This window comes from Lissotriton vulgaris, unplaced genomic scaffold (assembly GCF_964263255.1).
Source record: "Lissotriton vulgaris unplaced genomic scaffold, aLisVul1.2 SCAFFOLD_562, whole genome shotgun sequence".
Lineage (NCBI taxonomy): Eukaryota > Metazoa > Chordata > Amphibia > Caudata > Salamandridae > Lissotriton > Lissotriton vulgaris.
The window spans coordinates 598,114-621,921 of record NW_028250739.1 but is presented as its reverse complement, the minus strand read 5'-3'; the positions used below and the strand labels follow the sequence as shown (position 1 = coordinate 621,921).

Sequence of the window (23,808 nt, the reverse complement as noted above, 5' to 3'; positions counted from 1 at the left end):
TGGACACAAGGCAATGTTCAAGCTTTACAGTATTAACCTATAGAGGAAAACAAGAATGCGGTTTCAGTCTTCAGATCTTAAGGTAAGTACAAGGGGGGCCACAAGGCAAAACCAAAATACGCCCTCAGCAGCACGGGGGCAGCTGGGTGCAGAGTGCCAACACAGCATCAGGCACACAATGCAGTTTAATGGGAGGGCTAGAGATTGAAGAAAGGCTGCAGATCAGGCGAGGAGGCCTGACCGAGAAAACCCATAGATTCCCTGACGGTCCTAAAGGACATAGGGGCACAGTCAGGATCCCAAGGACCAGGGGCTTCGGGTGAAGGGTGTCCTTAGGCGTCAGAAAACCACTTACTGGGCAGGTCGTGGTCAGGGGACTCTTCGAGCTGAGGCTGTCAGCAGCAAGTGGCAGTCCAGCAGGGCCAGCCCATGGTGGACTTGTGCTCAGAAGCATGTGGAACCTTCACAGGACCAGTGGCCCACTTGGACTGACTGTAGGCGTCTGGTGCAGAGGTGGACCTGGAGGAGAGTTCACTGTGTCTAAGGGCAGAGTTCTTAACTATGTAGACTGTTTCTTCTGGACAGGTCCGATGTCCACTGGAGACTTAGAATCTTTATCTAAGGCAGGCAGTCCTCCAAGGGCTTTGGAGGTCGCTGGACCTGCAGGACAAGTCGTCTTTTTGTAGCAGAGGCGAAAGGCAGCAAACAAGCCGGCAGGACTGGTGTGGTGTTGGTCACTAGTCCTTCTCTCATGCTGGTCTTTGATGTCTGGGCTTCTTAGGTATTCATAGATCTGATTTCAGGGTCTGGGGATGCCAACTAAATACTATATTTAGGTGCATTAAGGAGGAGTAAAAGGTAGGGACCTGGGGTGGATACACCCACTGTGCCACTCTCCTGTGGGAGGGGGCATAGCCCTAGCCCAGACTCGATTAGTCACACCATCTTCAAGATGGCAGGCACTGAAAAATTTGCTTTACTTCGCCTCCAGCACCTGAGGGGTGGAGTTGGCGAAAGGGGGCACATCTCCTATTCTAAGTTATCCCGCCAGTCCTCCCGTCCAAAAGTGGAGGTTTAAACCAGGGGCTGCCATCTGCTGCTATCAGCTATGCAGAGGCTGAGGTGGCGCTACAGAGGCTGAGGTGGCGCTACAGAGGCTGAGGTGGCGCTACAGAGGCTGAGGTGGCGCTACAGAGGCTGAGGTGGCGCTACAGAGGCTGAGGTGGCGCTACAGAGGCTGAGGTGGCGCTACAGAGGCTGAGGTGGCGCTACAGCCTTTGAAGCTTCCCTCTCAAGCATTGTGCTCATCCTAGGTGTGAAGGTGAAACCCCGTGCCCAGGATGTGCTTTGCTTCTGGCCACAGGGGTCCAGAAACAAGTCTAGTGGCAGGTTGCCTGAAGCCAATCAGACCACACCAGGGTTGGTAGGTTTTCAGGAGGCACCTCTGAGGTGAGGGGTCCCTAGGGGATCATCTTCAGTCCAAATGCCCAGGTACCAGGGTACAATCTACTAGGGACTTACAGGAGTTCCTGAAGTTGCCAGTCGTGGTATAATTTTAGGGAAAGAACACTGGTACTGGGAACCTGGACAGCATGGTCCCAGTAAACCTCAGTGAAAGTTCCATCAAAAGCCAGGCAAAAAGTGTTTTTGGGGGTGGTGGGTTTACTGCAACAGGAACCCACTTTCTCAGTAGAGAAATGTGCCTCCATCAGAGAAACGAGCCACAGTTCGAGAGAGGGGGCTGCACAGTGTCCACCTTGAAATGTGAGGTACTGCAGGGCCTACAAAGCAGCTGCCCAATCGGATGCAGAAGGCCGAACTAGAAACCTCGATGAGCAGATATGATCTTCTTGGACACAGCAACCAGAATTATTCCAGCCTTTCTGGCCATAAAGGTACTGACTGCTTCTCCCCTGCCAGCATTTTGAGAATCTGTTAACAAATGACTAGACAGGTGTAATGCATTCTCATGTGAGAAACACCACCAATTCAATTCATAAAGAAGTCGTGAGATGCAACATAGGACTTGAGGCAAACCCAGTGTACAGTCCTGTGGCTAGATCTTGTAAAGCGAAAGGGCATTACCTGAATTGAAGACCTTTGCTCAACGTATGCTCCTTGTGAAACATACCATAAGAACCAAGACCGAGGGTAGGGAGAGCAAGAAGAGACAATTGAGCTACAAACTTTGGTGACAACAGTACACAACTACAGAGATTAAATGCGGAATGCAGACAATTCCGTCTCTCTGATGAGTACATCTTGCGGAGGATTGGCATACAGGTTTCTCTTTGTATTGCAGCACACTAATGGCAGAATTATAAATGAAGGAAGCAACTACAACAAACAAGCAAGTGCTCCTAGTTTATTGGGGGGCAAGCAAGTGCTCCTAGTTTATTGGGGAGCAAGCAAGATACTCCCTCCCCCCACCGGTCACGGATATAGTGCGTATAGGGGCAAATAGGTGTAGAAGATCTGTCACCCTGGAACAGGGGTTTCAGACATTATGGGGACCACGTTCACCCACCCTTATTAAAGATTGAGCTAACAGGCCTAAGAAATTAACCGTCTTTATCACAGCTCAAACGGAAGTGGGGTCAAATCAAAGGGCTTAAGGAGAAGACAGAAGTGACACGGGGTAAAGCTACAAGTAATACCGAAATGTAAACTGGGTCGAACGCTCGTATTGTGTCCTGTCAAAGAGTCGAAAAAAAGGGTCAGATCTGAGGGAAGGGGCGGGAACGCGTTTAGGGTTGGTTGTTTAACTCTTGTAACATTCGTTACATTTGTCCCGCCGACCTGCGGCTGAAGGCACGTGCGTGGGTGCACTGCAGACCGACTTAATAAAAATAATAGTTCCACAAAGCAAAAGACAAACGTTGAAGAAGGAACCAAATGTTCAGCATAACTCTGCATTTATCATGTCTTATATGGCCGTTGCTGCATCATTTACAAGCCGAATAGTGTATGGTTTAGCTCCTGTTTGATTCAGAAAGCCAGATTCCTGGCTATGCCTTCCTCTAACCGTTACATTTCCTGGCTTGCCCACATCGACGCAGTTGCGTGAGACAGAAGTGAATTGCTGGAAAGATAATACAGTGAGTGATATATAATCAGTAACGTAAGTTGTGTTTGGTCAATACACAACAGTGGTTTGAGCTGCAGCGAGGCAGTGACGTTTGCAAGCAGGTGTGGTAGAGACAATCAAGCAGGGGCATAACTGAGCCAGGTGGTGGAACGGAAATGCAGAGAAAGTAGCGAATTATAGAACTAACGTTTAGGCAAGAAAGTGCAGCTGCTAACGATTCTCTTGCAGGGGACATAACCCATCACCATTTACTTTTCTACCTTCTCACCTGCCTCTGTTGCTCATTGGAGGCCATCTTCCCAGGCTGCACTAATTCATTCCCGGCGCCCTTCACCCGCAAATGCAGACACGAGCAGCCAAGCGCTGAGTCATCTGGATCCTTCTACCTTTCCATCAGAAAAATTGAGCATGAAAACGGACTGCATCGAATGTTCACGGTAAAGCCGCCATCTTGAAGCGGAGTCGAGTATTCACGGGTGGAACGGGAGCGGGCGAAAAATTGACTTAGCGCTCCCTGTATTTCCTTTGAAGCACACGATACTTACCCCCTTATCTAATACCTTCCTATGTTGGTGAAGTGATTTATTTTATAGCCTACTATGACACACACCAAATATGGTGGTCGTGTGCAGGGTTCTTATGGGAGCTGTAGTCCATGTCTCTCATTGGATTGCGGAAGCGAGCCTGTGTTCTGGGGTTTCAGTTTGAAAGGGTGCATGCCTGCCAGTCTTTGGTATCGGAATAAGGGACGGGGGTACAAAAAATTCTTGGGACTTTACTTTCCTGGTAGTCGATATTAAAACGGGGGCAGTTTAACCGGAAGAAAACTGAAATAAGCTATTTTTTCAATTTTAAAATCGGTACTAATCGGCATAAATATAGTAGTGTTTGACATGTATATGGGTGGCTTCTAACGAGATAAGGGGTTTAGGAGGGTGTTGGGGGGGGGAGGAGGGGAGCAGATTCAGTGTATAGTAATTCCCTGAGCCCTGCTCTCCGTGACGAGTCAAGGGTAGAGGGTCACATATGTTTCAGGGGACATAAGCGTGCGACCGATAAAATTGAGTAGAAAGAAGAACGTAAGAGTTCTGTAGACGGGGTTGCAAAGGGCCGTTCGTGGCAAAAGGGATTTGAGGGTGTGCACTGTGCAGAGTACCAGTAGGGCATTGGTTATTAAGTGCCTTAGGGCAGTGGGATCAGGGGAAGAGGCAAATCAAAGGGTATTAGTGATAGACGACAGGAGTGGCCCAGGAGTATTGGGTAATTCGCAGCGAAAGCCAGTAGACAGGGTATTTTCCGTCAGAGTGTGCTAGCAATAAGCTGAGTGCAGCTTATTAAGGGGGCTACCCAAAGTCCAGCTCTAATGATGGCAAGTGGTGCTGGAGATGCCGACCGTCCCCATCTTAAGATGTGTAAGATCAGCGCAAGAGACGTCAGAGGCAGACATGGGGTGGCTGCTGCCTCTCTGCAAGAATTGCATAGAAAAGGTAAAGTGGGTTGAGACATTGGAACAAAATGCACAACGCTGACGAACAAACACCCTGTTTGGAGAAATGCGACACGGCGGGAAGGGGAGGGGGCGGAGCGGGTAAAATAAACAAGACGGAGGGAAGAGGGGGTAGGAGAAATGCGACACGGCGGGAAGGGGAGGGGGCGGAGCGGGTAAACAAAGACGGACGTGCACGCGCTTTTAAGCTCAATGCGCATGCGCATTGAGCTTAAAAGTCACGGGCACTGCAAGGAATCGCCACGATTCCTTGCAGTGTGGATAAAGAGTGGATAAGTCCCAATACTCTCGCCTTGCTCGATGCGCATGCGCATCGACAGGCGAGACCTAAAAACAGAAATGGACTTCAATTTGTTCTGGTTTGTCAGGGCTAAAGAACTTCCCACACTTCAAGAGGAATAGGCCACTCTTGACTCCCATCAGTGTCAAAATGTGCCGACCTCCGCCCACTTACTTCGGAAAACCTACTCTCCTGTCTGACATATATGCAAGAGAAGCTAGGGAAATCAGTGTTTGCTTTTGAGTAGTTATGAAAATGCAATATATATATATTAAGTAAAACTGCCCTCCGCATGACAGGAGCCAATTGTGAATATTCACCTGTATAATGCTGTGCATGTGGGGGATCAGTCGGTCTATCCGGACCTCCAAGAGCATCACCAGGGCCCTGCAAACATTCTTCCGCACCTCTGGATCTTCATCAACCGCCAAGGCAAACAAGTGCTAGAGAAGGAAGAGAATCAAAAATATAGTCAGTAGCCTCTTTCGCAGCAAGGCAAACTGAAGACGCAAGCTTTCTTAGCACACCAAAACATAATACAAAAGCTAACCTTGGACTGGGAAAAACATTATATGGTCAACAACCCCAAAATAATATTTCAACTACTCCAACCCCCAATTTGCCCTAAATATCAAGAATACAAATGCAGTCAACTACAGAAAAAGATTCCAAAACATTCCTCAATCATTCAAGATAAAATTACTAACTAATAAAGTCCACGAAAGTTTAATTACACAGGTAACGCTCTACCAGCCTTGACATCCCAATCAGGCAGACTCCTAATAAGCTACTCACCTCAATAAATGTGTCAATATTGTCCATCAAAGCTTGGGCCCGATCCATGATGAATTGGTTCACACATGCAACAGCATGGGATCTACTCATAATGGAAGAAAGAACAAGGACAGCAAGTCAGAACCACCACTAAAGCACAACAAATCTAGATGAAGTAATTCACAGCCTCGAATAAACTAGGGAACAGCCAACACTGACTGACTGTCTCGTGAGCATGGTCTTGGTAAAGACTGAAACGCGTAGAGTTGCTGCTGGCTGAGCTGTTATGAAATAAAGAAAATCTAACCACTGATTGGGAGTGGATCGCTGATTGTTAAATACTGATTCTGGAGTGCACGAGCAAAATCTCTGCGGAGAAACAGGAATGCATATATATATTATATATATATATATATTTTTTTTTTCGTCATCAAACTGACGAAGCCTGTGAGCGAAGCGCGTCTGTCGGGGGTGTGGAAATAAATTTATTGGAATAATCACGACATCGGAGTGCTTGCCGTCTTTTCCGAGCGGAATAGTTTGGAAGTGTGTTGCTATATATATATATATATATATATATATATATATATATATATATATATATATATATATATATATATATATATATATATATATATATATATATATATATATATATATAGTTTTTTTGTTAGAACCAACAAGGTAGCAAAATATACTCTCAGAATGGATTCCTTTAGTTAAACACTTATCAAATAGGCAATAGACTCTTTGAATACAATAGTCACAGTTTGTTGCAATAGGCAACACAATTTCAAGCAATGCAACATTGAGCTCAATGGGACTTTCTAGTTCAATGCAATTAGTTACTTTGTAGATTACTTTTCTAACTTCAAGACTGGATCCTAGATTCAGTTTGGGTACATGTCCTGTAAACAGTTAAGTAAAAGCGTTGGTTACAGTAGCGATTTTTAAGGAATATTATTGTATTTTAAAAGTTGACACTTAAAAACTTTTTCAGTTGAAATTACCAATGTTATCCTATAGAAGGAAATTCAGTTTGCAGGTGAAGTATGTTTACGTTAATTTTGTAATCCAGTGCTGGACTCCTAGGTTCAGCACTGGGACATTATCTAAAACGGGCAAGCAATTACGTTTTTATCGTTGGCACGATTTTTAAAGAATATTTGTAAGTTTCAAAAAGCGACACTTGAAAACCTTTTTCAGCAAAATGCAGGCAATGATATCCTATGAAACGAAATTCAAGTTACTGGTAAGTACGGTTAGAATCACTTTTCAGGGTCAGTACTGGGCTCAAAGATGCAGCACTGAGGTCTCTCCTGATAACAGGTGAGCAAATCTGAATTCGTTGACTGGCTGATTTTAGATGAAGCATTTCCAAGTGAAACAAGTCAATGTTAGCCTATGGAAGAAAAGTAAGTTATTGGCTTTTAGCCAAGTACTCTACTGGTAGAGTTAAGGTTATGGGCATAGACTCAACGGCCTCCCAGGGTCAGGTAGGTACAGTTGGTACACCCTCAGCAGCACTGGGGCAGCCGGGTGCAGAGGTAGTTCAGCCCAATGTTATCCAATGAGAGGCAGGGGGCCTTCGGTTGGTGGCTGCTGGCTACGCGGCTGTGGGAGCTGGGCTCCTGGTCACTTGCTCAGGGCAAATGGAGAAGTAGGATAGGACAACGGTTGCACTCCCAGGGGCACTCGGGCGGCTGGGTGCAGGGAGCTTTTGAGCAGTTGGGCGCTTGATATTCAATGGAGATCTTGAAAAGGGAACTAAGGCTGCAGGCTCGGGGACGGAGGATCTTCTGGAGCGACCAACACTTCGAGGGGTAAGTTGGGATCTTGGAGGGTAGGTGGGCACCCCGGAGTCAGGCACAAGGGGTCGGCAGGTGCAGAGGTGTCAGGAAATCTTATCCTCTGCTGGTTGCGGTTGGCGGGGGGATCCTTGGGCACTGGATTCCAGGTCAGAATCGCCTGGGGGACGTCCTCAGGGTCTTTGTCCACTCGGGCACAGGCCGTGCTCAGCGGGTGCAGAGTGGGCTGGATTCGTGGTTCTTGGCTGGCAACAGGGGTATTGCTGTTTGAGCAGCCCCACTGCTCATGGGGATCCCAGTCTTTAAGAGGGTCAAGGCAGGCAGGTTCTCCGGGGTTCTCGATGTTGCTGCCTGCAGGAGAAGCCAGGATTTAGCTTAAGCAGGTTCAAGGATCAACAGGCCTGGGGCCAAGTCAGTTGGCGTCGTCCTCTTGTTAGCAGCTGCACTGCAGATCTTCTGGTTTCAAAATCTGGATCTGAGGAAGGAAGGTTCAAGGTGTCCCTAAATACAAAATTTAGGGGCGTTAGAAGGTAGGGGAAAGGCAGGGACCAATAGGTATCTGTCCTGGGGTGAGTACAACCCCTATCCTGCTCCTTTCCTGTGGGAGGGGGGCAGGAGCCTATCTCTGATTGGGCAGGGTTTCCAATCCTCAAGATGGCCGGAGCCCGGAGTTGTGCTTTACCTCGCCTCTCCCACCTGAGGGGTGGAGTTGGCACAGGCTGGCACACCCCTTTCCTCACGTAGGGTTTCCCGGCAATCTTCCCACCAGAGTGGGGGTCAGAACCAGTGGGGACCAGTTGCTGAGTACAGCAAGTGGCCTGGAGAAGCTCACAAAGGTGGCATACCTTTGAAGCTTCCCCCTGCCCATCCTGGGGAAGAAGACCTAGCACCTCGCCCAGGATGAGCATTGTTACAGGCCCAAGAGAGCGGGGGCTCTCCACCCAGGGGTCCAGCAACATGTCTGCTGGGTGGCAGCCTCTCAGACAAGACTTGGATTGTAGGTTAGGTTTCAGGGGGCATCTCCAAGATGCCCACTGTAGTGCATTTTACATTAAATCTCACAACAGCATCAGTCTGGGTTTGATGCGTTGAGAAGTTTGATATCAAACTTGCCATTCCACAAGGTAGCCATAATGGTGCTGTGGAGTTCGTAATGACAACCTCCCAGCACCACATACTCTTAATGGCATCACTGAATTTACAGTGCCCAGGAATGGCCCCGGGTACTGTAGAGGCACAGGGCTCATGCACCTGTGCCCACACCACTGGCATAGGGCACCCAGCTAGAGGGGCGACTTGATGTATGCCAGGCCAGTGGGTTTGTGGGCATTGCGCACAGGGGGGTGTGTCATGTTGACTGTTTAGTTCTGCACCAGGACACTCAGCCTGCAAAGGTAGTGTGTGTGTGTGTTTGTGTGTCAGGGTGCAAGTCCCCTAAGGGTGGCACAAGTGCTGCAGCCATTAGGGGTCTTCTCTGGTCACAATGCCTAGGGTACCATTTACCAGGGGCGGACATGTCACCTCAGATGCCAATTGGGTTTTAGCTTCAACACAGTTTTAGGGAAAGAGCACACGACCTGGGCACCTGATTGGCAGGAGCCCAGGGCACACTCGGTCTAAGTGCATCAGAAATTCAGCAAAAAGTGGGGGCATACCATGCAAGAAAGATGGCACTCACACACAGTGTGGTTGAGCCGTCCGGCTTATCAGGGGGTAGTGTTAATCAATTGTTGTACACACTCAAACAAGAAATGATTACACACAAAGAATGAATCCCGGCCAATGTCTGTAAAAAGTTATTTTAATTGCTAGAGCCACGACAGACTCAGTAGCAGGTAAGTTATCTTCATATAATTTTACTTTGAGAAATACAGTAAAGACTGGATTCTAGGTCAGGACCGGAGGCGAGGATTATGCATAACTTTCTTCACTTTTTATTAACAGCAGGTTCAAAGTCAACAAATTAAAAAATACTAGCCCCACTACAACTCGCATGAGCCCATTGGAAGGAGTCCATGGTAACCATGAGCCAATAGCAGTACAGTCCATCTCAACATATATATCCTCGTGGTCAGCAGTCCTTCCTCTTTTTGCACTGCTGTGCCAGTTAAATTCTTCTTTGCAATCACCGCTCACTGGAGTTGTCCGAGTTTGAGAGGGGGGGGGGGGGGGTTTGGTGGGGGGCAGTTCTGAACCGATTCTTGCTTGGTATTCAACGTGCACAGTTGACATTTGATAACCGGTTGCTTTATTAGCTGTTGCTTTAACTGTGGCAATTTCTATCGCGCTGCAGGCTTCGGTCAGAGCGCTGGTTTCTAGGACGGTGCCGGTAAGTGGGCGGGGGGAGGTACTTTCGTTCTGTCTGCGGCCTGAGACACAGTGCGTTAGTTTAAGACTGCGCTTCTCAGGTACGCAAGCATGTTAGGGAGTTGTGGTGTGCCTGGTAGGTGATTGAATGCTCATTTATACAGCGTGGACACGCTATCTCCCTACTAACTCTCGCATGACGGTACAAAATAAGGCATTTGGCCATACGAGGAGGCTTTCTTTGCTGCCTTAAAACCACAGCACATCACCAGAGAACCTGCGAGGGGGCTGCCCTCAGTATCTATAGGGCGATAACATTTTAATCTGGTGCTCACACCCTCAAACAGATGGATCCTGCAAGGATCATGATTACTCCCCAGACTTTGCCCCCACAGCGCCACCTCCCTGCAGGGGTGGCAAGCTCCTTTCTCAGGCAATTTCCAGATCTTTGGCACCGCTGCAGGATAGTTTGGACAAGCTCTCTGCACATGTCTATTCGAGGGGTCAAGGGATCCATGGGGATATGGAGGCAGGACCTAGTAGCGTTTCCACTGTACCCTCTTCAAAGGCTATACATTTAGGGCGGAGCACCTGGAAGGGTTCGACCATTCAAGGGACTGCTTCTGGAAGAGTGCATGCAGGTTGCAGAACGCACTCTACTGGGGAGTAAGACTCACCCCAAGATACTGGCAACCCTGTCGCTTATATGGCAGAACCTGACAAGGGGTTTCCCGATCCGAGGAGGGTGGTACGGTTGAGATGAGGTCCTCGGATAGAGGGGATTATGGCATGCCTTGGTGCCCCGGATCGGCAGCTTCTGGCTCATTCAAAGGGGACACCACCCTGTGACATGTTCAAGCCAGAGGGGACATATCACCCAAGAAACTCAGTGTAGCTCCCAGGCCCTAAGGTGGCGGTACGTGTGGAACGAAAAATAAATGCGCCAGCTGATAGACAATGAGGTACGGTTTCAGCCCTGGATAAGGCCCAGTCCTGAAGTGAAAACAAGATTTCTGGGGAAGGTTTTCGCCGGGCGAGGTTTGAAGAGGTTGTGTGGCGGTGGGAGGGGTAGCTCCTCCGGCCGTGGCTTCCAGTCAGGCTCCTACAGAGGCCAGGCCTGCAAAACAGCTGGAATGATGGCAGACAGGGACCTTCTACCCTAACAGAGGAACCTGAAGAGGCAGAGCCACTGGGCCAGAGGCGGAGCTTATACCCCAGGAGGTTTTAATGGTAACAAAATACCCACTTTTTCCCTCAAGAGTTCGAAGGGAGACTAAAGTTATTCGCCCACAGACAGGAAGAGATCATGTCAGACCTGTGCGTCCTGGAAACAGTAAGGGGCTATTGCATAGAATACTACATCCAGACTGCGACCTTTAGTTTCTCAGAGGCAGATATGGGGCTGATCGACTCAGAGGTGCAGGATCTTCTCTCCGAGGGAGCGAATCAGATCCATCTTGCACCCTCGAGGGTTATTGTGCAATCACTTTCTGGGACAAAAGGAGGAACAAGGGTTTCGACCAGTAATAAACCCAAGAAACTTCGAGTAACTAGTTTATCACCACTTCAAAATGGAGGGTTTCCACCCCCTAAGAGATCTGCAATTACAGAACGACTGGATGGTGCGTCTAGACTTCAAGGAAGCACATCTGAAAGTTCCCATTTCTTTACCTAAGCGCTGGTTCCTTCAGTTCACCTGGAGGGACCAGGTGTTTGAGTTCCAGTCTCCACCTTTTGGCCTTTCCACTGCACCGTGGTGCTTTACAAACTGCTCAAGCCAGTGGTGGAGATCCTCCAGACAAATGGCATACGGTTGATCTACCTCGACCATTTTCTCCTGATGGACCAATTGCGATCGCAGCTAGTGTCCCATTTGAGAACTATTGCAAAACTCCAGGAGTTTGAGTTTGTGACCAACGAGCAGAAGTTGGAATGGACTCATTCTCAGAACTTGGATTCCTCATGGATCCCACAACAGCCCCACTCTGCCTAACAGAGGTGAAGATACAAAAGATAAAGAAGGAGCTGACTAAGGTGCTACACAGGGACAGGATCTCCCTCAGGCAGTTCTATCCAGGATTGTTTGCTTATTATGGTCTTCGATCCAAGACATATTCCCAGGCCTGCTGCACTATCGAGCATTGCGACTGAAAGCAGCTCATCTCCGGAAAGGAATACCATACTCCGAACTGATCTCGCGGACAGACGAGGACAGGACGGAATTGCAATGGATCACATGGAAGCATGGAAAGGGAGGGCGATCTTCGGGTCCCTCCCAGTTGGTGATCGAGTCAGATGCCAGCTGTCTGGGCAGCCAGATGTGGGGGAGGTCTCCATGGGAGGTAGATGGACAGAGGGTGAATTGGGCCCACACAATTGTATGGAACTCCTAGCGGGTTCCTTTGCCATCCGCTCTTTGATAAGGGATAAACTCTCCTGCTGTGTGCTATCCGGGATGGACAACACGACCTCAGTCCAGTACATCAACCAACTGGAGAGTACCAGAAAGAGGGCACTGGCAGAGATGGCCAAGGACTTCGGTACTACTGCCTTCAACAACAGATCTCGGTGACCGCAGAATAACTGCAGGGGTCTCTGAATATAGTAGCGGACTGGAACTTCAGACTCTTCCACCAGCGATTGGCAGCCGAATCCAGTAGACTTCAGGGCCCTGGTGGACTAGTGGGGTCTCCGCTCGGTAGACCTGTTTGCATCCAGACCGAACGCATAGATTCCTCTTTAAGTTAGTTTGAAACTGGACCTGGGGGCCGTGGCAATGAATGCTTTTCTGTAGAATTTGACAAGGGGGCATGCTTATGCGTTCCCTTCTTTTCTCCTAATACCCAGAGTAGCAGCTCAAGTCAGACAACGTCTGATTCTGGCGACACCGACATGGCGTTCTAAGGCATAGTTCCCCCTTCCTCCTGGAACTCTTATGGATGGCACCACTTCGACTTCCATCGTTTGCCGAGCTCCTATGGGACTCCTAGGGCTGCCTGCATCATATGGTGATACAAGGCCATCTACATCTCATGGCGTGGAGGATTTCAAGCGATACAGATCAGCTTGGAGACGATGGGTTCATAGATGTGTGGAGACACACCCGGATACCGTGGGCACGCATCTTACAGATATCCTGCATTTCTAGCAGAGCTAGCTGGCTCAGGCCTAGCTTACTGCACAGTCCCTTCCTTGCACTGCCATTTTGTCAAGGAACTTACCCATGAAGAACGCCCCAGTCGGAGATCACCCGTGGGTGTCCAAACTGCTGAAGGGTATTCGGGTGTCTCAACCCCCAGCGCCTAGATATTCAGGCCTGTGGGACGTGAACTTGGTGCTGCCTCTTTTGATAGGCTGGCAAGTAAACCAATATCTTTCCAGAAGTAAGTCTCTGCGAAGCGGGCTATGCTCCTCGGTCTTGTTTCTTGCAAGAGTATCTTATGTTAGAGCCCTAGACATCACAGCATGAGTATTTACCCCAGAAAGGGTGACATTTATCATCTCTAGGGACCAACAATACCAGGTAGGTAAATTATCCTGCTTTTGAAACTGCCCCCAAGCTTTGTGCAGTAAGGTGTCTTAATGGCTACAAAGAGGACGGCGGAGGATAGACCTCCGGGTGAGAGAATTACTGAATGCACTTCGGAAACCACTCATGGCCATATCTTCTCCTTCCATTGCTGGGTGGGTAAGATGGATTATGGCAGAAGCCAAATTTTCTGCCATACACCACTAGGAAAGCAATGGCCTCCAAAGCCGTGAAGGTGGGAGATAGGTTGGAAGATATTAGGAATGCGACAGATTGGTCTTCAGAATCCACCTTTAAAGGTTTTATTTCAAACCAATCCAAGAGACCGCATCGCTGGTGGTAAGCAAGCTTTGAACATGCATAATCCCATTTTGCTACGGCTTCTTCTGGGCTTTCTGCGTCGAGGTCCTCCCAATCCAGGTCCTCTGCCACTAAGGAAGTCGATTACAAGTTGGTTTCTCGATCTTCCTTGCCTTCTCCCTCTTAATACATGCCCTCGTCGATCTGTTCTGCTGGCTCTAGAGTTTTTGGCGGGTAGACAGCGTCAAACTCCTCCTAGACTTCAGCTTTGACAACTATCAAGGGCTTCCAAGGGATGGTGTAGCTGCTCATCCGTTCGTCGAAATCCTTCTCGCTCTAGAGGATACTGTCTATTTTGGCTTCAAGCCTTCTTTTCTTCCTCTCCATTTCGGCCGCTTGTTCGGAGTCTAGAGTTTCCGCATTTCTCTTCGATGTCGAAGTCACCTTTGCCTCCTTTTTCTTCGGCGTCGAACGCGCCTTTTCGGGGCATTCTTCGACGGCCTAGGTTTTTCTTGTGCTTTTGCCGGCTGGGAGTCCTTTTCGAAGGATCCGCCGGGCTGTTTGTCCGTGGACGCAGCTGTGGCTGGTGATTGCTTCGACACCAGTGCTCCTTTCAAGGACTTTGGCTCACTTTTTCGCGAGTCTGTCGGGGTCGACATCTTACCTCCTTTGTCGACTTATTGGACGCTGTGACCGTGTAGTCATCTGGTCCCTCGGCGATGTTGTCCTCTTCCCAACTGGAGGCCCAAGTCCAGGAGTCACGGGGGTTGTCTTTTCCCCCTGCATGGTGTACTTCGCTATCCTGTCTGGCTGTCCCTCACTCGGAGGGTCTTGGGGGTGAATGCCGAGCAGGCGTTGCAATCCTTGCTTTCGAGGTCGATTTTCAGGCAGATGCTACAGACCGGATGCTGTCCTTTTGCACGTATTTGTGGTGGCAACTACGGCAAAATTTGAATGGGTTTTGTCTATACCAGCACTCAGGGGGCCCCCTGTGTGCGCATTCGCCGTTGGACGTCGAATTTCTTTATCTTCCTCTACTTAGTTGTCCCGGCTCTCTGTCCCTGGTTGTAAGATGTAAACTTCAACTTTTCGTTGATTTTCTTGTTGATTTTTTCCTCTTTCCAAAATTTTCTGGAACTCCTCGGTGACGATCCAGACCCAACGGCGGAAAAAAAGATTCTGAAGATGGCGCCCAAAGGTGGGCGCTTCTGGGGGGGAAGCACGCAGAGGTCACGGGAGTACACCAAATGGTGGGACGTCGACACCCACCTAGGGCCCAAAAAAAAAAACAGACTACGACTCCGGACCCAGCCACAAGACCACAGAATAATGCACAGCATAGTGAATCCAGAAAGATTCACGCTCCAAAACCTCACTTGCTTATGGTGAAGATTTAGCTACAGTTGTTGCAGCTGAAGTCCTAGCAGGGAAGTGCGAGACATCAAGCCACAGGCAGCTGACAGGGTTTCATTTGCTCCCTGTCAGGACTCTCCCAAACAATGAGCTACAGAAAGTAAAACAGTGCAGTTTCGCAGGAGGCAATTACAGATTGCAAAATAAAAATGTCGAGCAAGGCATTTGGTGGTTAATGAAGCAGTTGTGTCACTGTAGGGGGCGTGGCAACATTTTCTAACACTGCAATGGTGTGTTACTTCCCTCAAACTCTAAGTTCACAAGTTTTAAATCAAAGTATGAAACGTGGCAAGACTGCACTTTGCATACCCCTCTTTCAGACCAACAGGTGATACTCACCTGATCTTAGCACTGCAGTGCTTAAAAAACTGTAGAAATTTTGGAATCATGATATTGAGTGGTCGGTTCAGGGCATCACTGTCCAGTAGTTCAGATGAATCTTCACAAATCTTCTGCAAGGCTCCAAAAGCTCCCTTTGAAAAAGGAACAATTAAAAAGAGCAAGTTCGAATGCACAAATGATACATTAAGTTCAGTAACAAGCGATGTACAACTAATTTTAAGGAAATTGGGAAAGTGGAAACTGTGGTCATTTATCTAGGCGAAAAATGTCATGTTGTATTATTAATAGTTTAAATGCTGAATAAATACAATGGGGAAGCGAAAAATATGTAACTGGAATATCGCAGGTCTCAATGACAGAGGTAAACTGGCACAACTCTATCTGACATTTCGCCATGGCTCTTATGACATACTCTGTTTACAGGAGACTCACATCCCAGTGGGGGACAAGGAGCATCTAAAAATACCTGGCTATAATATTCTTGCTTTAACACAAACGTCTAAGACACGAGGGGTTGCTATTTTAGCAAAAACTATTTTGGGTCAACCCAGGCGCAGATTGGTTGATCCCCATGGTAGATGGGTTATAGTTCAACTTGACTTAGGCATTACCATCTGCTCACTCTATGGATCGAACCAGGATGACCCCCAGATTTTCCAAGTTCTTGAGCTCGAATTGGCATCCTGGGCAGGCTCACTGATTGTCTGTGGAGATTTTAATGTAGCTCTGGGTTATACACTGAACAGTCAATTACAGCAGATTTATAATGGACGTAAGCCTAAAGTGTATAGGGCAGTAAGGCAACTTATGCATAGCCATAATTTAATTGACATCTGGACTCTGAAAAATAGAAACGATCCTGGATATACTTATTTCTCTTTTCCTCACAATAAAGATAGAAACGATCCTGGATATACTTATTTCTCTTTTCCTCACAATAAATATGACCGGATCGATTATATAATGACCTCTATGGAAAATGCCGCAAACGTGGTGATTGTTAAATCTCCCAAAACACTGTCAGACCACAATGCGATTATCCTTTCCCTCGATGTCACCAACTATAAGAGGCCTCACAGTCAATGGTCATTTGATCGAAAACTCCTGGCCAAAAGAGTACACAACATATCACGCTCTGGGCACAGGAATTTTTCGATTATAATCAGTATAGTGCCCCTAGGGACTGCTTTAAAGCGGCGCTAAAGGGGGAGACCATCACTTTTGTGGCTAAACGTAAGAAAGACCAGGATAGGCTAAACGAACAACTTAATTCCGAATTAGCAAATTTAGAAGAACATGCCACCCAGATACACCAAGGGGAAGAGTGTGACAAAACCTTGCGTAAAATATTAGTCCTCAAAGCAGAGATCAATAGCGGCTTGACCCAAAAAGCAGCTGAAACCTTTCAGGCGAATCAAAATAATGTTTATGAAAATGGGGAAAAGGTGGGGAAACAACTTGCCCTTCGAACACGCCAGAAAAAATCTCATAATGCCATACAATCTATTGAATTTGAGGGACAGAAACATACGTCATCTGTAGACATCGCAGGGGCCTTTCAACGCTACTATCAAAAACTATCAAAACGAGGATCAAGCAATGGTAGCAGACACAAAAGACTTTCTAAATGACTGGCTTCAAGATTCAGATTTAATTAGAACGATTGATGAACCAACTAGGAAGACCTTGAAAAAGAAATCTCAGGTACCGAGCTTGAAGTAGCACTTACAGTTGGCGAACGGAAAAGCCGCAAGCCCAGATAAAATCCCCCTTGATCTGTATAAAATACTTGGAAAGCAGATCATCCCTTATTTATTAGATCTATTCCGTGGGGTCCAATGGCATGGCATCCCACCTGAATCATGGATAAACACAAACATAGCTATTTTCCCCAAAAAAGGAAAACCTCCCGAGTTGCCATCCTCATGTCGACCCATTTCACTCAAACTCCGATACGAAGCTCTATGCCAAGATTCTCGCTAACCGGCTTAGCAGGATTGTCGAACATCTGGTCTCCCCATGGCAACATGGCTTCATCCCCGGTACGGGCACTACAGATCACACCCGTAGAGCCATCTCCCTTTTTGACATCATGGGAGTGACGGGGGGCCAGATGTCGATGATCCTGCTTGACGCCGAGAAGGCTTTCGATCGAGTCTCTTGCTAATTCCTATGGGGAGTCTTGGAATTAAACAACTTCGGACCGTGTGTTAAATCCATCAAGGCACTATATGTCGACCCTAAGGCTAAACTTACCATTGGGGGCATCGAATCGGAGTCCACCAATATTCAAAGGGGCACGAGACAGGGGTGTCCGTGCTCCCCAATCTTATTTGCCCTCTACATCAATCCACTTCTCAAAGTTGCGCATTTCCACCTTAATAGAGCCTGTGACAGTTAGCATATTTCATACTAAAATCCTAGCCTATGCCGATGATGTGGCGGTATTAACATCTAACCCTACTGAGGCAATCTTGGAGATAAAACAAATTACTCAGACCTTTGGCTCTTATTGAGGGTATTCCTTGAATAGGGATAAGACAATGGTTTTGTGTACAGTAAACATCCAATGTGAAAGCCCGTATACAGTCAACCAAGCTACATATTTCAGAGTATGTATATCTCCTAAGGTAAATGAAATTAATCAACTTAACTACGATCCATTGATTAAGAAAATAAAAAAGGATCTCATAATAGTTAATAACCTCCACCTATCAATTCTAGGCAGGGGGAATTACCTCAAGATGAATATTTTTCTGAAAATACTTTATTTCGAGCAATTCCCCTGATGGTCGAAGATAACATTATTAAGGTTTTAGATTCTTGTATGTATGTCCAAATTTGTATGGAGCTATGGAAAAATTAGGAGGGCGATTCCATATTTGACATTATCAAAGCAGGAGGGGGGGTAGCCATTTCAAATTTGACGCTCTATTTATGGGCAACTCTCCTTCAGCAAATGTCCCCTTTGTTTAACACCAACCGAATACCCGCTGCTGAATTAGATCAGAATATACCTTCGATATATGAATTGGTATTAGGGGATAAAGCCAGAGGGCTGTTATTAAGGCAAGTAGAACCTTCATATTTTAAAAAAATCAAATTTAAGGTTATTACTGAGGCATGGAAGATCTGGAAATGTACAACAAAACATCTAGCAATACCGAAATTCACTAAATATACCCCTCTTTGGTATAGCTCGATCTTACCAGCTCAGCTTAACGATAGCACCTCTAGAAAATGGGAAAACCTAGGGCTTGTTACTGTCTGAGATTTTCTTGGTCGAGGTCCCACAGTGTCATTTGAGGATCTACAGCGAAAATTCGCAATCTCTGACTGACTAGCTGAAGAACATACAAGTCTATACTACCATTCGTCAATCTTCACCAAAAATACAGCCAGAAATTATCCCCTTCTTTGAAATTATTGCTAGGCGGACCACCAGGATAGGGGCTATATATGAACTATTGACAAAGAATCAGAATGATGATAGGGAGCGCGTTGAGAAAAGATGGGTAACAAAACTAGATAATCCTAATGTTGACATGTCACTGATTTTATCCTCTAAATTGTTCTTAGCTTCCAACTTAAAGGCCCAACATTATCGAACAATATAGGACCTTTATTATACACCTGCTAAGTTATTTACCTGGGGCCAAAGGTCTAATGATCAATGTCCAAGATGCGGTCTGAGCCCAGCGAATCTCATACACATGTTTGGTGATTGCCCTAAATTAGATCTTATTAAAAGAATGATCACCGAATATTGGACAGAAATTTTTGGGCATAAATTAAGAACTTCGCTAACTCTGTATGTACTAGGTCATGATGACTCTCTGAGCTATAGTAAGGAAGAAGTTATATCTGTATTCCTAGGCATGGCTGTGTTTCGAATCATACTGGCAGCCCATTGGAAAGAACCAGACGCACCAACCTTTCAAATGTGGCTAAGCCGATTCTTGGGGACTTCTAAGCAAGAAACAGCTATTTACGAAACTAGAGGGAAAAAATGAATAATCCTTGGGGCTCAGATTTGGGCTCCTATAACCCTCTGGTATGATAATAAAAGAGGTCCCTAAATACCTCCTATGATAGAACTATGAACTCTATAGATGAACTCTAGAATTCAATGTATGATATTACCCATGACCTTTTTCTTTTGGTATAATGGAAGATTGTAACTATATGCTTTGAGATATTTTGTGGTTACTATTTATTTATGCTATTTATTATATATGAACTGACTTTTACTTATTGTTGTATGCATATGAACTTGCTCAAATAAATATATTCAAAATAAAAAAAAGAAAAAGGAACAATTACAAGGCACTCAGATACAGGGACTGTGCTAAAACACCGAACAATCATGAGGCCATGGCAAAGAAAATTAAAAGGGGTAACCTGGCCTAAGGTTTCTCTGAAGCATGAGACAATCCCACCATTAATTTGACAAAACTATCAACACCTTTGGGAGAAGTTGATCAGGTGTTCAAGAATTAAATCGTTATACAGTCTTATTTTACCACTATGCCTGAAAAGGTTTGATGGGCTGCTAGTCAAGTGCTCAATGCTGGGCAGGACATTAACAGGAGTGTGTTTAATACAGCATCTGCTCATCAGCATCTGATCCATACTAATTCCTGGCAGCGAATGATATTGCATTGTGCACTGTAAAAGACTTCATTACATTGCAATCAACTGTCACCAGGCAACCTTTTATTAACTCCAAGCAGAAAGGTTTGCAGTTGTTACAACTGCCCAGCATCTAGCCTGCACAAGCAAAAGGCTACTCAACCGTTTTCCACATCATTACTTCTCCATCTTACCTCACATGTGTTGTAGTCCTCAGAGTTCAACAAGTTGCAGAGCTGAGGCAATAGCTCAGGCCAGGATTGAAGCTCACCTTTCGAGGCAATTGTAGTGATGAGAATTCCTGGTGGGAGACAAGAAGAGACACTTAAGCAAACAGGTCAAGCTACAAACCACCACCATAGTAATGCTGCCAGGTTAAGCACTTTTGAAACCATATTCACAGTTCATTAAAAAAAACAAGGCATAGCTAATACGTCTAGCCTTTGGGACCTTAGGAGTTTAGCCAGTACTTTTGCCTATGTTGTAGAGCATTGTGGCTGCTGTGCATCATGTTGAAAAGTTATAATAAAAAGTGATAGGCATTTTTGTTACCTTTATACAAACCAAGACGACATATACACAACTGAACAACCGGATTAAAAAAAGATTTTAATATAAAAAGGTCTTCTAGTTTTTGTTGTACTTGCACTGCTGGCAACTTCTTCCTGCCTGTTCTCATGCTTGTTAGAATTTTTTTTGTTCTGGGGGAGTGGGACAAATAACGGGGGAGTGGAGGTTGTAAAACAGTAATTTAATTAGAACACGAGCAGCGGGCGGATAAGGGGAGAATCAACAGATGCCAGGTGTATTAAGGTCGCATTGAATAGAGTAATTATGTGGCGTGTAACTGTCACACTGAGTGGTATTATGTGGAGTGTATTTATGTTACACTGAATAGAACTTATGTGATGTGTAATTATGAGGCACTGAGTGGTATTATGTGCAGTGTATGTTGCATGCAGTAGAGTAATTATGTGGCAGTGAGTGGTTTTTGGTGTGTATGTTGCATTGAGTGCAGTGTAATTATGTAGCATGTAAGTATGTGGCAGTGAGTGGTATTATGTGAAGTATTTATGTTGCATTGAGTAGTGGAAATATGTGGCGTATGATTATGTGGCACTGAGTGGTATTATGTGGAGTGTATGTTGCATCCAGTAGAGTAATTATGTGGCAGTGAGTGGTATTATGTGGAGTGTATTTAGGTTTATTATTCATTATGAAGTTTTATATAGCGCTGGCCAGACCCGAGGGTATGGGAGCACAAAGAAATCACATAATCCAGTAATAGTATAGATCATGGACGGGGAGTCCAAGCGCGTTGTTTAACATTGGGGCACTGAAGTCTTGAAACGCCTTAGAAGAGTGCAATTGTCTTGGGCAGAGCTCCTCTTCCAGGGAGTAGTGTCATCAGCGCTTCGGCGGCTCCTGTCGATTCACTAGGTAACAATCTAGGAAAAGGTCTTGGAGCGTTTTTTTGAATTATGCAAAGGAGGGGATAGTTCTGATGTTGGGAAGGTGGTGGAGGGGAGCGGGGGAAATCTAGTTCCAGATTATGTGCGCGTTACCAGCAAAGGACCTGGCCGCGTTTTTTTGTTCATGTGTTTTCAGCGGGATGAGTAGTAGGTCGTTAGAGCTTCTGAGGGACCTGGTCTGACCGGCTTCTTTGAGTTTGGAAGCCAGATATTCCAATTTGCCTGTGTGAAGGGCTTTGTGCGTGAGGCAGGCTGTTCTGAAACTAGCACACATTTCCACTGGGAGCCATTTTAGCTCAGAGTGCGGGTGGGATGTGGTCGAATATAAGTCCAGGATTTTGGATAGAAGAGGTAAGTTAGAGACCGGTCTGAAGTTATTCAGATCTTTTGTGTCAAGGCAGGTTTTTTTAGGCAGTGGTCTGACTTGTCCGATTTTGAGGCATTGAGTGGAGTGTAATTATGTAACGTGTAATTATGTGGCACTGAGTGGTATTATGTGGAGTATATTTATGTTGCATGGAGTAGAGTGTAATCATGTGGTGTGTATTTATTTGGTACTGAGTGGTATTATGTGCAGTGCATTTATGTTGCATCGAGTCGAGTGTAAATCTGTGGCGTGTAATTATGTGGCACTGACTGGTATTATGTGGAGTGTATATTGCATCCAGTAGAGTAATTGTGGCACTGAGTGGTGTTATTTGGTGTGTATGTTGCATTGTGCAGTGTGATTATGTAGCATATAATTATGTGGCAGTGAGTGGTATTATGTGGAGTGTATTTGGAAGCGGCCATTTTACACATGCTTAAATATGAAGGACGCTGGTTTCAGGTCCAGGGAGGACCTGGCCTGGCAGTTCGATCTGGATTGTTCCCATGAGGCGCAGAGTCTAGTCTGACTTGCATATGGCTGGGTCCTGGCTGGGTCCAAACTGGGGTGGCGTAGTGGGCAAAAGAACAATGGATTTAACTCAGATCTTTAGACTGGGGGGAGAATGTTTGCATTGTCAGAATTCCATCCATCATTTGTTTGCTGTAAATATAAAGGACAGCAAAACATGCAGTCAGCCAAATCAAACTTTTTCAAACCGGTCGGTTAAATTTACAGCTGTGACAAGACACTGTCTAGCAGCCTCCAGTCATATAACAGTTCTTTAGTGTTCTTTAATGTTTGCTTCAGTCTTCTTTCTGTTCGAAGCCGCCAGTAGCTGCCACGTTTAGGTTGGTTATCACAAAAATGTAAATTTAAGCAGTGGTATATTCTCTTAGGAAAGTTTACACTAAACGCTACCCCCTCGTGCCTTATAGACTCCAGCCGCTGGTGGTCTGATGCTAGAAAGCGGCTAGGGGTGCTGCTGGCACTGCTACAGAAGCTCGGGCAGGTTTCTGCACAGAGCATGCCCATTGATATTTAGCCGAAGTCAGGCAGAATTACAAATGTGAACAAATGAGGCAGGCCCAGGAGAGTCCGTCACTGGTGATTTGCTTAAACGTTGTCAGCATTTCATGTTGAGGAGGATGAGAGAGCAAGTGTAAGGCGGGTGAGGATCAAAGGAAGGAAGATAAGTTTTTGCAGCGTGAATCTTTCTGGATTCACTATGCTGTTCATATTCCGCTATCTGGTGGTTGGGTCCGGAACCTTAGTCTTTTTTTTTCTTTTTTTTTTGTAGCCCAGGTGGGCGTTGACGTCCCACCATTTGGTGCACCTTCGGTGACGTCGGCATGCTTCCGGCGGAAGCTCCCACCCTTGGGCGCCAACTTCAGATTCTTTTTTCCGCCGTTGGGTCTGGATCGTCGCGTGAAGCACCAGAAGTTTTGGAGGAGGAAAGGAGAAAATACAGCAACTTTGACAGAAAAGACCTAAGAAGATTAGGAGAAGACCACCATCGGAGAGGAGAACGAAGAAGGGAAAGAACCTAGAGTTCGACACCCTTCGGAGAATGCGCACACAGGGGGCCCCCTGAGCGCAGGGATGTACAAGACGCCCTTTAAATTCTGCAGAAACCGCCACCACAAGTTCGGGCAGAAGGACCAGCACCCGGTCTGCAACCTCTGCCTGCCGATCGACCATGAGAGCAGACACTGCAACGCCTGCTCCGTCTTCAAACCGAAGACACTCCGGGTTCGAGAGAAGCAGAGGATAGCTCACTACATGATGCAGGGTTAAGGCCAGGCCCTGACGCTTTACGAACTGGGCCTCTCCACCAATGACGAGGACAACATCGCCGAAGGTCCAGATTACTTCACGGTCGCAGAGACCGATAAGAAAATGTCTGACAAGGTAGGAGAGTCTACGACCCCGAAAACCTCGACAGGGCCTCGAAAGCCTGAGACAGACTCTCGAAAAGAGTCCAGAGCC

The 23,808-nt window shown here is 46.5% G+C and overlaps 1 protein-coding gene across 2 annotated transcripts in view; it reads right to left on the bottom strand.

Moving 5' to 3' along the window:
- TNPO2 (transportin 2) overlaps window positions 1–23,808 on the bottom strand; it is a 179,546-nt gene that overhangs the window by 120,898 nt on the left and 34,840 nt on the right. For both annotated transcript variants that reach the window (XM_086950639.1, XM_086950640.1), the window contains exons 5-8: window positions 20,175–20,281; window positions 15,346–15,479; window positions 5,671–5,752; window positions 5,196–5,318 (exon numbers count right to left, since the gene is read on the bottom strand). In XM_086950639.1, coding sequence (XP_086806765.1) covers window positions 5,196–5,318; window positions 5,671–5,752; window positions 15,346–15,479; window positions 20,175–20,281 — 446 coding nt within the window. The remainder of the gene's footprint in view (window positions 1–5,195; window positions 5,319–5,670; window positions 5,753–15,345; window positions 15,480–20,174; window positions 20,282–23,808) is intronic.